The sequence below is a fragment of the Trichoderma gamsii genome (assembly GCF_001481775.2).
Source record: "Trichoderma gamsii strain T6085 chromosome Unknown Scaffold_7.2, whole genome shotgun sequence".
Classification (NCBI taxonomy): Eukaryota; Fungi; Ascomycota; class Sordariomycetes; order Hypocreales; family Hypocreaceae; genus Trichoderma; species Trichoderma gamsii.
This window is the reverse complement of record NW_020171344.1, coordinates 396,192-410,813: the sequence shown is the minus strand read 5'-3', so window position 1 is coordinate 410,813 and position 14,622 is coordinate 396,192. Positions and strand designations below refer to the sequence as shown.

The following is a 14,622-nucleotide window of genomic DNA, read 5'->3' as shown; positions in this document are numbered from 1 at the left end:
ATACTACCTTTCTTTGTTCCAATCGCAGAATCATTTGCCTGTTGCTGCCGAGCGCTCTCGGGTACCGAAGCCGCCATGTATTGGGTGCGACGGTTCACTTACCTGTCGGTGCCGGTGCTCTTCATCATCTTCATTGCGACCTACCTCCCCGTTATCCTCGATCCGACAACCAGAGGACCGGAGAGTCGCGCTCGTGATCGACTTTGGGTCAGCAGTAGCCCATACTTCTTGGATCGCCAAGCATGTCGATGGATAGGCTTGTGTGGTCTACACCACCTGCGGAGGGACCCTGCGGCGCTCCTTCCCATCTTCGATGAAGATCCTGAAGACGAGCTGAGAATAGAACTGCGAAAACGTGTGGAAAAACGCATGGACGTCACTTGGGAGGAAGATGCTGAACTTAACGGCTTTGGAAGTCAGAGCGCCAAGAGGGACTTGAAGAGGAATCCGCAGGAGCGTCGCAAGATCCTCAAGGAAGTACCCCAATATGTTATCGACCATGCCCCGTTGGTGCACCTCTACTCTGGCGAGCAGTTCTGGCCCTCAGACATTCGCGAGCATATTCAACACATGATTGTCACCATCGACCACAAGCGCTTGAATACGACTCAGAATGTGACGTTGCACAATTTACAGAGCCTTAACCGCTTCGACAACCGCATGGTTACCCTTCACAGCTTGGAAGACGTTGAATCCCGACCCAAGTGGCTTCACAGCCATGAAAACCTGCCCAATCCCTTTGACGACCCTGATGCTTCTATACCACCTCCCCAAGGAGGAGCTCGGAAACCACATAGCGAGCCCGACACTTGGTTCGATACAGACAAGAAGCACCCTGTCCATCGTATCTCGGATCCTCGAATCAAAAACAAACCCGCATATTTCCCGGCACCTAGTCCCGGCAAAGAACAGCAACGAATTGTTCCGCGCGGCCACAAGCCGGATGCCGATGGTTATTCCAAAGCGCCGGCTACCCTCGTTCTGGTGGACAAAGGCTCGGGCATTGTTGATGCTTTCTGGTTTTTCTTTTACAGCTATAATCTAGGGCAAACCGTGCTCGGCCTGCGATTCGGAAACCACGTGGGTGACTGGGAGCATTGCATGATTCGCTTCCAGAATGGGGAACCACGCGGCATCTTCTTTTCTGAGCATGAAGGCGGCCAAGCCTACGCATGGTCGGCCATTGAAAAGCGTGGCGTGAGACCCGTCATTTACTCGGCTGTTGGCTCTCATGCCATGTACGCTCTGCCCGGTCCACACCCTTACGTTCTGCCCTTCAAAATGCTCAAAGACGTTACGGATAAGGGTCCATTATGGGATCCTGCACTTAATAACTATGCTTATTACTACGACTACACCCTCGAGAACCCCGAAGATACCATCGAGCATGAGGACAGCATTGGAGTGAAGGGACTGACGCACGACACCCACAGCTTCACCCCCGCCGCGTCCAATCCGGATGCGCCGACTACGTGGCTGCACTATCAGGGCCGCTGGGGAGATGAGACGTACACTCTAGCCGACCCTCGCCAATGGCGCCTCTTTGGCCAGTACCATTATGTTACAGGACCCAGCGGACCCAAATTCAAGAATCTCGAACGGCAAACGTTATGCCCCGCGAGATCCTGTCGCCTGTTATATGAGATTGATCCAAAGGGCACTTGGTACTAAGTACCGATAGAAGTCTTGCTTCCGTTATTCGGCTTTCTTTTCTTTTTTTCCTTTCCATTACCACTTGTTGGGCAATTCGCCCAGCGGTTAGATGAATGTATACCCTGAGAAAGATTTTCATTGTTTTTTTTTCTTGACAGTTTTTTTTTTTTGGGACATGGTGTTGATTTTGCATATTGGCAATTGCCTGGCCTGACGAGTGCCCAATCTGGGCCTCATAATGGCCTTGGCGGAACGAATTGATGACACCCCCCTCGCATCTTCCCCTTGTATTCAATCTGGTGTCTTGAGTGTGAAGGAGTTTGCTTGAGCATATTCAAGGGCCAGCGTTAGGCCTTTCGATACCCGATCCCGCTGCTGCGCCTTTCCTCACAATGTACATATACCTATACACACCACATGTTATTATACCATACCTCTTTGTCATCGCTTATCACATGTCACATTTATCACCGCAACATAGAAATCTGCTATACTCTGCCCTGCTTGTTACTGTTATTCGACATAGAATTTGCTTTTTGACATACCATTTACTCAATATTTATACATTAACAATAAAATCAAAATTGAATAATATACTTCAAATGTCCAATATATGTGCGTGGCGCTTTTGTGGTGCAGTAGCATTGAATGCGTCTCGTGGGGTAAGTCATATGCCACCCTTTTCACATAGGTATGCAGACCGATTGGAAAAATCGCTCTACATGGCGATGTTTAAATCACGCGTATGGTGCATCTTCTCCTATTCAAGATGTGGGCTGGTATTTAGGCTGAGAAGAGTAAAAGCCTTTGGTAGACATGTGCCTTTAACATGCTCTTCGACGTAAATTCTCCAATATACCTTAAACAACCACACTGATGCATCCCTCCCTTGTCAATGAAAGAGCAGGGGAAGAAAGAAGAGAGGGTATTAACTACGCCTATAGAAGAGGAAAAGTACAAGGCCACTCCCATAACCATATATATCCCAGACGCCTCCGATATCATACAACTAAGCTAATTAGGAGCTAACACACTCCTAAAACAAAAAGAAGGATAACTTCCCCTCAAACGCCATGCATAATCGACCAAAAAAGGCAGAATAGATCTCTAGCAAACATTAAGCTGCTCTGTTTCAACACGCTATAATCAACGACAGCTGTGCCATGCCCAAATAAATCAGCGTTGTATATGTGTGTAGTATATATATATATATATATAAACATAGATATATAAACGCTCGTCCAATCATAAATCCCTCCTCTTGAAATTTTTCAACAACTGTCATGCTGGCTGCGCTCACACGTCACTCAATTCAATGCCGACAAACACGCCATGCTTCCTAACCAAGAAAAAAAAGGGAGAAAAAAAAAAGGGAAAAAATGAGAGAAGATTAAGCTTTCTCATCCCGGTCATCCTGATGGATAAAAATCTCCCCTGATGTCTGGTCTCGCCACCCTCTCGGTGTACTCGGATACTCAGAGGGCCCGCTGTGGTCACTTTCGTGTTCCACATCCATGAGGTTGGGGTCAATGTTCTCGCCGTCGGAATGATTCTCATCAATCGGTTCACCGTTGGCCGGAGGTGCTATATTCTCCATGTTTGGATGATTGCCCGATCCTTGATCTTGGACGCCGGGCCATTCGTCAACGCTATCTCTGCTTGAACGAGGAAGTTGCCGTGGCGGTGAGCTACTCTCTGGACCAAATTGGGATGATACAGGCAGTCGGGAACCACGCGGCGCACTTATGGTGCTGATATTCTCCTTCTCTTCCTCTTGCTCGCCTGCATCGCCCCCCTCATTGTTGTATGATTCGTCATCCTCGCTCATAAAACCAGAGCTCTCACTACCCTCATATGCTTCGTCAGCGTCAACCATGGCTACTGACTGTTCGCGGACACGGCGAATTTTTGGCTCCATCGAAATTTCCCGGAGGGGGGGAATGCTATGAGGTGTAGCATAGTCACCAGGGGTAGTGCCTCGAGCCGGAGTTATACCCCTACCAGGAGTTGCACTTCGGCTGCGCTGGCGAGTAAAAACAATGGGCGTAGAAGGTGGTGACTCGGTTAGTCTTGGGGTATATCGTGCGTAGCCAGACAAGTCCCGCGTCTGGCGCCTCTTTGTAACGCCTGCCTGAGGTAGGCTCTGGATAGCTGGTGAAGACCTTCGGCTTTGGCCACGAGATGAGACCTGACGTTTGGGAATTGCTCCCGACGCAGACTGATGCATTTTGGCATGGATAGGCGCCGACGGAGTCCTGGGGAAAGGCGGGACCGACTCTTTGCTCCGTCTTATTACTGATTGGCGATGGATAGTAGTCGAGGTAGGTTCCGACCAGAGACGGTCGGTGGGGAAAACTTCAACAGATGGCGATATTGAGACCCGGCGTTCTTCTTGACGGGGAATTTTGCTAGGAAGTTGCGCAGCCAGCGGTCCGTCCAGCTGCTCATTGCATGCCCAGCATTCTTCAAGTCGATTCATCTCGGGTGTTTCCTGCGATTCTGTAACATCAAAGGCTGGCGGCATCTCCTGTAGCCTTGTCCAAGTCCAAGACGACTCGTACGCTTCATAGGTCTGAAGGTAGGCGTCGGGATGAGTAACGAACAACCTAGGTTCTGATGACCTCATCATAATTGAGTTGAGGAACTGAACGTCCCACAATGCCGGAGTCAGCATTTCCTCTGGACCCAGGAATCGTAGACGTGAGTCTTTATGGATTTTGCGGAGAGGAACCCATGGCGACTGAAGTCCCATATACTTGGAGGCCTTGGAGTAAGGGCTTTGTGGTCTGGCATACATGTGCATGTCGCGGAACACATTTCCAAAAGCCGCGTGCATCGCAACGCTAACGCTTCTCGCATCCGGATTATTCACCACAATTTTCTTGACGAGCCCACGACTCCTCAGACGCCAGTCTGCCACGCCCTTGTTGCTGCATGCCCTAGGTAGGAGCCATTCTACCTCGCGGTCATGCGCAGCCCAGTCTTCTAAGAAAGGGGACTGAGCTCGGGATCTGGATGTGCTCAGTGTCATGGGGAGCTGGGTCCAATCATCCTCATTATCAAATTTCAGAGCAGCATTGAACTGGCTAATAGGCTGCCAGAGCCTCCCGAGTGGAAAGGGCATAAAGACGACTTCCACTTCCCAAGCATGATTCCAAGAAGGGATGACTGATTGAAGTTGATTGACTTGGGCTTGTAGGGACTGGAGCTGGCTGTAAACTTCCTGCGAGTACTTTTGGCGGTTGGTAGCACTGGAGAGGGTCGGAGTGCCTTCGCTGGGGGTGGTAGCGTCATCTGGATGGTCATTTGTGCTGTCATTGTCAAGAACACGATTTTCAATATCTTCCATTTTGCTCTCCAGCTCAAGAACACGAATATCCATCAGCTCATAATTGTCATTACACTCTTCGTGAGCATTATCCGAGAAAGAGGCCTCCAGCTTGTCAAGCCGTTCTGAGTGGGTGCCGACTATGTCTGTGAGATTTTTCAATGCCTCAGTAGATAGGGCCTCGGATGATGCGGCAGCAGCAGCAGCAGCAACAGCACGAGGTTCGATCTGGGTGGTGGCAGTGTCCGGCCTTGGGGTAGACTCCTCATCCGCAGTTACGAATACAAATGATTCTTCGATACTTTGAGTCTTCTGCTGTAACAGTGACTCCGGCAAGCTGGGCTGTTCAATTGACTGCAATGGGACATTAGACGGATTGTTGCTGCTGAGAGTATGCAAGCCTATTCCGCCAAAGGGCCTCAGATACTTGGCATGTATAGAAGAGTTGTTGGAGGTCGACTGAGATATGAGACTCTGAGGAGGAATAGATGCTGGTCCTGCAGGGGATTCCGGTTGAGTATGTCTCACAGGATCAGTCCAGGCCAGAGTATCAGGCATGGAAGCAGACGCCTGCTGAGGTGTCGGAACAGCCCCCAGAGAATTGAAATGCTCATCGATGGGCTTCTGGAGAAAAGACAAGGGGCTGGCTCCATTGAAGCTGAGGAGCTCGGGCCCAAGTATCACAGACGTTTCCTTGGTTGACATGAGGTCCAGAACGGGGCTCATGGCGTCTAGTCCCGGAATCGCCTGCAGATTTTCGGTGACTTGTGCAGTGGTGGGCATCGAGATCATTTCCGCCGACTGCAGTTGAGGCTGGGAAGTGCGATGGTGATCGTCATGGTAGCACGCATGATGGTTGCACATGCACCAACCAGCTTGGTCCAAGTGAGGGCTGCCTGGCTGGGAAGACCAGAAGCGACGGCAGCCGCATCGTGATCCTTGAGTACCGGGCGTCAAATCTACATAGTTGCATCCACCGCTAGGCAGCTGAGGAAGAGGAACACTAGCTCGCACGATTGTAGCGTTTTCATGATAGAGACCGAAGATATCAGCGCTATATTGAGCTGCTTCGAAGGGATCCGAGGCCATTGGTATACGCCGACCGCTGCGTCTAGCTCTGAATGTGGTGAGTTTCGGGTCGAATTCTGTCAGAGAGTCGTGAGGGCTCTGGAGTTCGCTCGTCGTTCGGTAGACCAGACTGAAGATGGCACGTCTTGTCCTTGTTTAAGGGAGCTGGTTGAACCTCACTCTGTGAGCAGGCCCAGACGGGTCTCAGATCCGCTGATCACTCAGTTCATGGCACTGCGAGTAGAGAATATGGAAAAGAGGACGAGTTCGCGGAGGCTGCAATCGGAAACAGCAGTTTCAAGCGTCGAGAGTGTCGAGAGGTCCGGAGTGAGGTCGCAACTCCGGGATACGAGGTGGTGAGAAGACGACAAGTAGCGACAGGGAGAAACGGGCGGCGCTGGCGTATATATAGGTATTGCTCTATGGAGGTCGAAGCATTGCAGGCTTGGCGGGCATGGCAGGAAAGGAACAGCGAGCAGCAGAGCAAGACGGCCTGAATTCTGTCATGGAGCTGGAAAAGGCGATGCGGGAGCCCAGAAAAAGGTGCTGAGCTGGGAAGGCCTGTCTTGAGTGGGAGCCCCAAGCTTGGGTGGTTTAAGAGGCTCCCCACATTTCGGCTCCCTCGAAACGCGCCTTTGTGCCCGCTGCGGTCACTAAAACTGGCCTAAAATCATTTGATCGCCTGAAAGTTGGGCGGAAGATGGAATGGACGAGAAAAATTGATGCGAGTTGCGAAGCCGGCGGACAGTTGACAGGAGGCCTTGTGCGCGCTTCTATTGCGATGCGGTCTGTTTGAAGCCGGAGCAGCTTCCTATCGCGAGCTTTAATGGCACAATCAGTTGGTGGCAGATGATGCAGAATCACCGTTGGCTGGAAGACGAGAACGAGGCCAAGGACTAGAGGAGCACGAAGAACAGGGGGCTGCACACCATCCTATGGCGCCTCTCCCAGGCTGTCACTGCTGGCTGCTGCCGCCGCAGCGTTGATTCTTTTGGGTTACCTCTCAATCCCGCATCTGCCGAAGAGATTGGATGGTGCCCAGCAGTACTCAATACTTATTAATGCACGAGTATACACTGCTGCGTACCTGCTTATCTACCTATCCAACACTGATGTTGAGGCGAGGTGAAGAACGCTGCGATAGAGGGACATGTCAACTGTCATATTTGCGCCACATGATGCTGCAGATAGGCAGCCAACATGGCCCGATATGCATCACATCTTCAGCTCTCTCTCAACGCACTAAGGTACAGTACAACAGAAAACAATGCCCTGCCAAAACATTATCGCAAGAGAGAGAAACTTGCTAAAAAGAAAAACAAATAAACAGCTAATAGCCTCAAATTTACAACAACAAGCCATGACGCTATTCACTGCTTCCTCTCCCTCCAACCCCGCCAAAACTACTTTACGCGGTTCGACTGGCGATAATTCCCACCGTTCTCCCTCCAAGAAACGCGAGAAAACGCTCAATCCAGTCTCTCTCTATCAAATGCGGCCCACAGCCATGCCGGCATGGCCCGTGCCTTTTTGGCTAGCAGCAGTGCGGCGTGGCGCTCCTTTAGTACAGTAGTGGGCGCCGACAGCGACTGGATATTTTGATTTGGATTGTTGCGATAATGCAGAAAACGAAGCAGCAAAAAGAAATGAAGCAAGCTTTCACATATAGTCTGGCAAAGACTTTATCTTCTTAACATAATTCTGCAGGTACTACACAGCCACCACCGCTGCAAAAAGGACACTATCGAGGCATCGACAGCATCAAAGCTACCTGTAATAAACGCCAACAGAACTCACAGACTGCCCCACTATATCGATATCGCGCAATGCAAGGGTCCCAGGACTTCCAATAAAGTCCTACACAGCGCCTGTAGTCCTATTGATACAATACAGGTATGGAAAATCTTCCAAAACAACGCTGTGATACAAAAGTCCCATCCCATCTATACGATAAGTAGCAATTTGTAGGGAGCAACAGAAGACATCCAAGCAGCCTCGCCTCACCTTCATCACGAGCGTAACTCAGTGGAGCCTCTTCCCGTCCTGCATGCATAGACACGACATCCTGTCAAGCCACCAACCGACAAACGTCTGCTTTTCCGCGCCAGGCGAACTGAACCTCCTAGTAGCCTCACCATCAACGTAGTCAATAGAAAACGTGTGTGCGTTGTCAATCAAAAGATGATTATATTCAAGACTTCCCAATATGCTTGGAAGTTTTGCGTGGCTATTGTAGAATGCTAAAATAGCCCGCAGATTTGTATCTTTGAGGATGGACTCTTCCAATAGTAATAGTATATCTAACGCCGAGCCAAGAAAAAAAGTGAATTATAGACGCCTTTCCCAACCCATCTCAAATTCATTAACATCATGCATCTCGCCAACAAATGCATTACGCCTTGCTCTTCATCAATAATAATAATAGGATAGTAATGAGGGGGCCAATAAAGTAGTAGTCGCCTAATAATGCCGCTGTAAGTGATGCCAAAAAGTGATAAAGAACGAATGATATAAAAACCCAAGGATGTTAAAACTCCCCAACACGTCGTTCTAAACTTCGCCCCAGCTACCCATCGCGGCGTTGGGAGCAGCAGCGGCAATCATTGAGCCCGTGCCGATGGATCCTCCAATGTCCCAGTAGTGTCGCGACGAGACGCTGCTTCTCCTGGCCGATCGGCGGGTGCTCTGGCTGGCACAGCTGGAGTGATGTCGCATAGCCACGGGGCTGCTAGGTGCAGTTGCTTTGAAAGCTCGACGTTCATTAGGGCGAGTCCGGGAGGTGAGGGGGTGGTGCTGCCTTACTCTGGCAGCCTTAGCGGCAGCGTCTTGCGGCTTCGCAGGAACCGGACGGGTAGTCATCTCGGCAGCTATCGTAGGCTCAGGCCTGGACGTGAAGCGCGATACCAAATATCGAAACATGAGCTTAATGTCAATGTCCCTCTCCCACTCCTCTTGAGTAAAGGTGTCGTCCATGGGCAAGTCCTGAAGCAGCGCCTCTGATGCTGTTGACCTCAGTGGTGGTCTGTTGGCCGTTCGCGGAGCGGATCGAATCGTGGGTCTGAACTCGGGGAATAAACTCTCGCTAGCCTTGTCTGCGGCTGTGCGTCCAGAGGAAGACCGCGCTGCAGCCTCCGGTATGGCTGGCAAACCGGCATAAGGTAGAGGCACTTGATGAACATGCGAGTACGTCGAAAAGGCGCCCGGATGCTTTGCGAGATGGTTGACCAGCAAGCCAAGCTCTCTTGATACTGTCTCCAGAATGCGCATATGCCATGATTCCTCCGATTCCGAGTCTGGTGCCTCTTGGTCGCGTCCACTCTCTGATGGACGGGGCGTCCTTGATAGCTCCTCATCACTTAATAAATCACCACCGAGTACCACGGATAGTAGCTTCTCATCTATACCGAGTATATCCCGCAAAACTTTGCGAGTGATTCTCGTTATCAGCCCTTCGCTGTCTTCCTTGTCTTCGGGGTGAGTATCTGGGTCTTCTTCGTGCCATGTCATATCCTCAGTAGTGTCGGTGGCTTCCTCTGTCTCTGCCGTGGTCTTCTGTGCAACGACCCGTTTCTGCTGCAATATCTTTGATCGTCGTGCCTCGCGCTGCACCTCTTCTAGGATGATGCGGCTATGCTCCAGCCGCCATGCCTCAATCCGAGCCCGCTTCTCCGCTTCCTGGACTTGTGCTTGCTCCAATTCAAACTGTGCCTCATCAAAGCTGTTTAGCCTCCGGCGTACTCGTCTAGGGTTAAACCTCTCAAACTGGAAAATATGGTCCTGAGCGTCTATGCCGAGGGCAGGTTGATCTAAGTGGAAAGAGCCGAGTCCATCATGGGCTGGGAGGACGGGCATAACAAAACTATTCCGGGGGAACGACCTGAATCCAGGCAGATGGCCATCGAGACTATCCAGCTCGGCATCATCTGCTTGTGATTCATCAACAGCCGCAGAGAGCTGCGATGACTGGGCCTCATCATTTCGCCCTGCCGCCGCCGCCGCCGCCGAGCCTGTTCTTGCAACTGTATTTAAGCTGCCGAGATCGCTTAGGCGCGATCGGCCTGGGGTCTCCAGCGATTCGTCATGTTCATCTTCGGTCAGATAGGATGTGGTGGTGATATCGGTAGGAGGCGAGAAGAGCACCCAAGTCTGCGCCTCGTCGGCTTCTTGCTCCTGGGTGCTGCGCGCTGAGCGCCTGGAAAGGCCTTGGCTGCCAACGGCGGAGCGAGCAGCCCGCTGCACGGCCGGACGGTTGGGCTGCTGTTGAAATGCCATGATGGATGGCCGGATGGATGTATTCGGAAAGAATAAAGAAGGAAAAGAAGACGAAGAGGAAAAGCGTTTAATGTGGGTTCCCAATGTCGGTTATTCTCTAATTATCGGGGAAATGTCGCGCGCGATAAGGCAAATGGGGGCGCTCTGATCGGTGAAGGACAGCTGCGCTGCATGTGGCGTGGCAATGCCGAGTCAAGGTGGAGCGCTCAAGGGAATAAGCTGATGGGTAGGGGTGTTCGCTGGAAGCAAATCGTGCCAGTCGCCAATGGCCTGCAGTTTGGACGTGGCCGGGAGGAGCGAGCAAAAGGCGACAGAGAGCAGGATAAAGCAGCAGAGGGAAAAGGAGAGGCTGGTCGGGACAGCCTTTTGTTTTTGTTGAGCGTCATCACGGCCAGGCCACCTGGGTTGCAGCAACGGGCCTGATGGGCCGGGGTGGGGGGGTTTGGTGGCTGCTCGCGTGCTGGCAGCTGAGGTGACAGTGGTCAGAGGCCAGCCACTTGTGCGCTGTTGCCGCCCACTACCGCCCACTGACAGTGCGATTGGTGCCGCACAGACGTTCCGAGACAGCGCCGCCGTCGCGGGTTTCAGCGACTTCTGCCGCTGTCGCTAGCTGCTGGACCACTGAGCAGCCGGCACTGGGGGCACTGTACTCTCAATTCCATCCTGCGTACATGATCTGTAGCTGCTAGCTCCGGGCGGGCTACGTCGAGCACTAAACAGCGCGGTAGGGGCACATCATCGATACTATCGAGACTAGCACGCAACTTACAGTTCCGTTGGCGCGCTGGGTCCTGCAAATCTACCTGTATCTGTATTACGGCGAGATTTACCTTCTTTTGCGTCACATTCATCACACTGACGCGCCGTCCAAGTCAGTCAGCGCTGCACCACCCTCACGGGTAAAGGCTAGTTATGCTTGAGCAGCAATCTAGATACGACACGGCACGGGAAAAACGGAAAAGAAGGGAACGTAGAAAAAGAAAAGTTTTTTTTTTATTTTTTATTTTTTCCATCAGATTACTGCGCCGTGCTGATAAACGCCCGCCACCGCCCGTTCCTTATACCTATATGCACGACGTAATGCGCGCACTCAAGACTCAGCAACTCGTGCATACTTCGGTGTTTGCGGCACGTTGGCGGAGCTGCTTATCAGCAGAGGCGGCCCTATCTGACGTTCGGGGTCCCTTTGGTGACGCCTTTCTGTGCCGCTTGGGAGAAGAAAGGGAAGAAAAGAAAAGGACCCTGCGTCATGGACGTTTTCTCCCCCACCAACCATCAAATTAGTAGATGGGTGCGTGTGCCATCCCATCCGTATTGTGCAATCTCATTGTGCTCCCGTTGTCTCTTTGTGTCTCAGGGCAGATACAGAATGATACAGTGCTTCGTTGTAAAGAAAGACTTGATACATGAAGAAACAGGTAGTGTGCCACCGATGAAATCCTCTTAAACGGTGCATTCCCAACAAAAGCTCTTTGGGCATCCTCATCCACCGTGATTCTGTGACCATAGTTGTCACTGACTCAAGTCAGGTGGTCTCGTCATAACCTGCCAGCGCCAGGCCCGGATCTCGGATAGCATGAGGCAACCATCTGTTCCTGGCATAGAACGGCATTTGCTAAGACACCCATTATGGCAGTGGCTGATGCTAGGTACCTGTAAGGTAAGCTTCTGGCTCCAACGCCGTTATACAGTACCTGGTGTCTGCAGACTGGGCGCAGCTCTGTCAAAGTACTCGTACAAGTACTTACAAATCAACTTAAGATTGCCCCTTTTTAACGACAAGGGATGGGTTTATTCAGCAGATAGATGGCAAAATGAGTCATTTCATGGGTTATCTCAACATAGCGAACGAAAAGAATCAACATTTCTGTACATGGTAGGAGACAGCGGGTATAGTGCTGAACGCACAATGGTTTGAATTGCCTAACTGATGATTCTCAAATCGAGAAATCTCTTATCTGACAGTGCCATAATTACGCCAACCTAAAAACCCAGATGCCATGTGAAGAAGAAACATTTTACGCCTCGGACGAGAAAGCGTCGGGGAAACGGCGAATGTTGTTCTCAATGGAACCGTAGTTGGCGAGGAACTGAACGTAAGCACCGTCGACCTTGACACGGCCGGCAGCCTTGCGCTCGAGGTAGTCCTCGCGGCGGAGAGGGGTGAAACCCCAGTTCTTGGAGATGATGATCTTCTGGCGACCAGGGAACTTGTACTGGGATCGTCGGAGAGCCTCAAGAGCCAGAGCACGGTCTGGAAAGATGGTTGTTAGCAGATGTCATCATAGTTGACCAGAATAGAATATCACATACTAGAGTCACGAGTGCGGACGCTCATGATGATCTGACCAATGTTGACACGGGCGACAGTTCCGTTGGGCTTGCCCCAGGCACCACGCATACCGGTCTGCAGTCTATCGGCACCAGCGCAAGACAACATCTTGTTGATACGGACGACGTGGTAAGGGTGAGCGCGGACACGCAGGTGGAAACCTTCCTTTCCGGTGTGCTTGACGAGGTACTTGTTGGCGCAAATACGGGCGGCCTCGAGGGCCTCGGAGCTCAGCTGCTCATACTCGTTGGAGACGAGGTGAATGCAGAGAGGGAAGTCGTCGACGTTGGCGCGCTTACGGCCCAGATCGAAGATACGGATCTTGGGGTCGGGGACACCACGGTTGAACCGGGACTTGGGATACGGCTGGATAGCGCAAGAGAATGTTAGCACAGTTCATCATGAAGAAGAAAGAGATGAATGTAGATGGCCCATGATGTATTAGAAACATAGAGCTGGAGGCAGCGACCGAGCGCATCCATCAAGAATGCTTCATCTCTGGTAATTTATAATCCACCTCTTGCGTCACTCCATAATTTTTCCTTCCAGAAAATCTTCCCAAGCTCGAAATAACCATTTGCGCATCGAAAAGTCGTGAAATTCAAGCAACGTACCTTGTTCTTGCAGTATCGGTAGCAACGAGCGGGACGGCGAGCCATTTTGTCGGTATTCGTTGATTACCTTGGGATGTTGGTGATGATGTTTGGGGGAAGATAATTCCAACACAAGGATTCCCGGAGCCACTTCAGTGAAATCGACGGGATTGATTTCAAAGCAACTTTGGCCACTGCGGATGGTGTTTCGTTTAATCTTCGGCACTTTAGGGCTTACCAAAACGGCAAGTCTGTGTTGATTGGCGGAGTGTGGCAGAGCCCTGCCCCACTGAAAATTGGTGCATCCTAAAAGAAAACTGCAAACCCACGAACTTTTGAGAGCTCAGTGTGTCTTCAGCAACCGCATCAATCAAGTCGCAAGATCGTCGCTCGCGCCCAAATTTAATCACAATGGCCCCCCAAAAGAAGAGCAAGAAGGATGCCAACAGCATCAACTCCAAGTTGGCGCTTGTTATGAAGTCCGGAAAGGGTACGCTGCCAGATTCTCAGGAAACTGAACTTTTCGAAATCTCGATGCAGATTATGCTAACATGAGTTTTTGCCAGTCACCCTCGGATACAAGTCTACCCTCAAGTCTCTCCGATCCGGCAAGGCCAAGCTGATCATCATCGCTGGCAACACTCCTCCCCTGAGAAAGAGTGAACTCGAGTACTACAGCATGCTGTCCAAGGCTCCCATCCACCACTTCTCTGGCAACAACGTAAGTTTTGTAACCTGATGCAATATCAACAAGTGAGAGGCCCTGGAAACAGGGCACACTTGTGCCATTTACTTCTCGCTTCTCAGAAGCTACTCTTGCTGCCACATAGAATTATTTTCCAATTCTTGTGGAATTGCCCAGAGAAGAAGTCTTTATCAGACTTTGGAGGGTTCACATTGGCTTACACATCTTCGTAATACAGATCGAGCTCGGCACTGCCTGCGGAAAGCTCTTCCGCTGCTCCACCCTCGCCATCCTGGATGCCGGTGACTCTGATATCCTCAGCGACCAGCAGGCTTAAATAGCCAACATCTTGTGCATTCAACGGCGTTGGGGGTAAAACGGTTCACGGGCAATATGGATACCATTTCACTTTCACGTGATGTGTAAAGCGAAAATTTTTGATGCGAGACATCTACTACGAAGCAACGTCCTCTGGACATGAAAGCAAAAATCAAGAGCTTCCAAGTGATAGTTATCTCAATGGAATAATACAGCCATGAAGACTGTTCCCCTGTCACGTTGAAAAAACTGTTGCTACTCATTTGTGATGCCATGTATTGCCTTGAATAACAGTGACACTGTTATATGCTGTAAATCTGCGAACTGTTACACTGCCTCTGCTATGCGACATGCACATTAATCTATAGAGCTG

The 14,622-nt window shown here is 51.0% G+C and overlaps 5 protein-coding genes across 5 annotated transcripts; 2 read left to right on the top strand and 3 right to left on the bottom strand.

The window, feature by feature from the left end:
- Positions 1 to 75: 75 nt before the first annotated feature.
- On the top strand, positions 76 to 1,671 carry TGAM01_v202785 (hypothetical protein; the record flags this gene model as incomplete). Its single annotated transcript, XM_018802242.1, has 1 exon — positions 76 to 1,671. The coding sequence occupies one exon, from the start codon at positions 76 to 78 to the stop codon at positions 1,669 to 1,671; it is 1,596 nt and encodes a 531-aa protein (XP_018664598.1).
- A 1,372-nt stretch (positions 1,672 to 3,043) lies between these two features.
- Positions 3,044 to 6,070, bottom strand: TGAM01_v202784 (hypothetical protein; the record flags this gene model as incomplete). The annotated part of the gene is made up of 1 exon (XM_018802241.1): positions 3,044 to 6,070. One exon carries the CDS (start codon positions 6,068 to 6,070, stop codon positions 3,044 to 3,046), a length of 3,027 nt encoding a protein of 1,008 aa, XP_018664597.1.
- A 2,529-nt stretch (positions 6,071 to 8,599) lies between these two features.
- TGAM01_v202783 (hypothetical protein) lies at positions 8,600 to 10,321 on the bottom strand (the record flags this gene model as incomplete). The annotated part of the gene is made up of 1 exon (XM_018802240.1): positions 8,600 to 10,321. One exon carries the CDS (start codon positions 10,319 to 10,321, stop codon positions 8,600 to 8,602), a length of 1,722 nt encoding a protein of 573 aa, XP_018664596.1.
- Positions 10,322 to 12,339: 2,018 nt separating this feature from the next.
- TGAM01_v202782 (60S ribosomal protein L10-A) lies at positions 12,340 to 13,312 on the bottom strand (the record flags this gene model as incomplete). Its single annotated transcript, XM_018802239.1, has 3 exons — positions 12,340 to 12,575; positions 12,635 to 13,019; positions 13,268 to 13,312. The coding sequence occupies 3 exons, from the start codon at positions 13,310 to 13,312 to the stop codon at positions 12,340 to 12,342; spliced, it is 666 nt and encodes a 221-aa protein (XP_018664595.1).
- A 345-nt stretch (positions 13,313 to 13,657) lies between these two features.
- On the top strand, positions 13,658 to 14,268 carry TGAM01_v202781 (60S ribosomal protein L30; the record flags this gene model as incomplete). The annotated part of the gene is made up of 3 exons (XM_018802238.1): positions 13,658 to 13,736; positions 13,813 to 13,967; positions 14,170 to 14,268. 3 exons carry the CDS (start codon positions 13,658 to 13,660, stop codon positions 14,266 to 14,268), a joined length of 333 nt encoding a protein of 110 aa, XP_018664594.1.
- Positions 14,269 to 14,622: the final 354 nt, after the last annotated feature.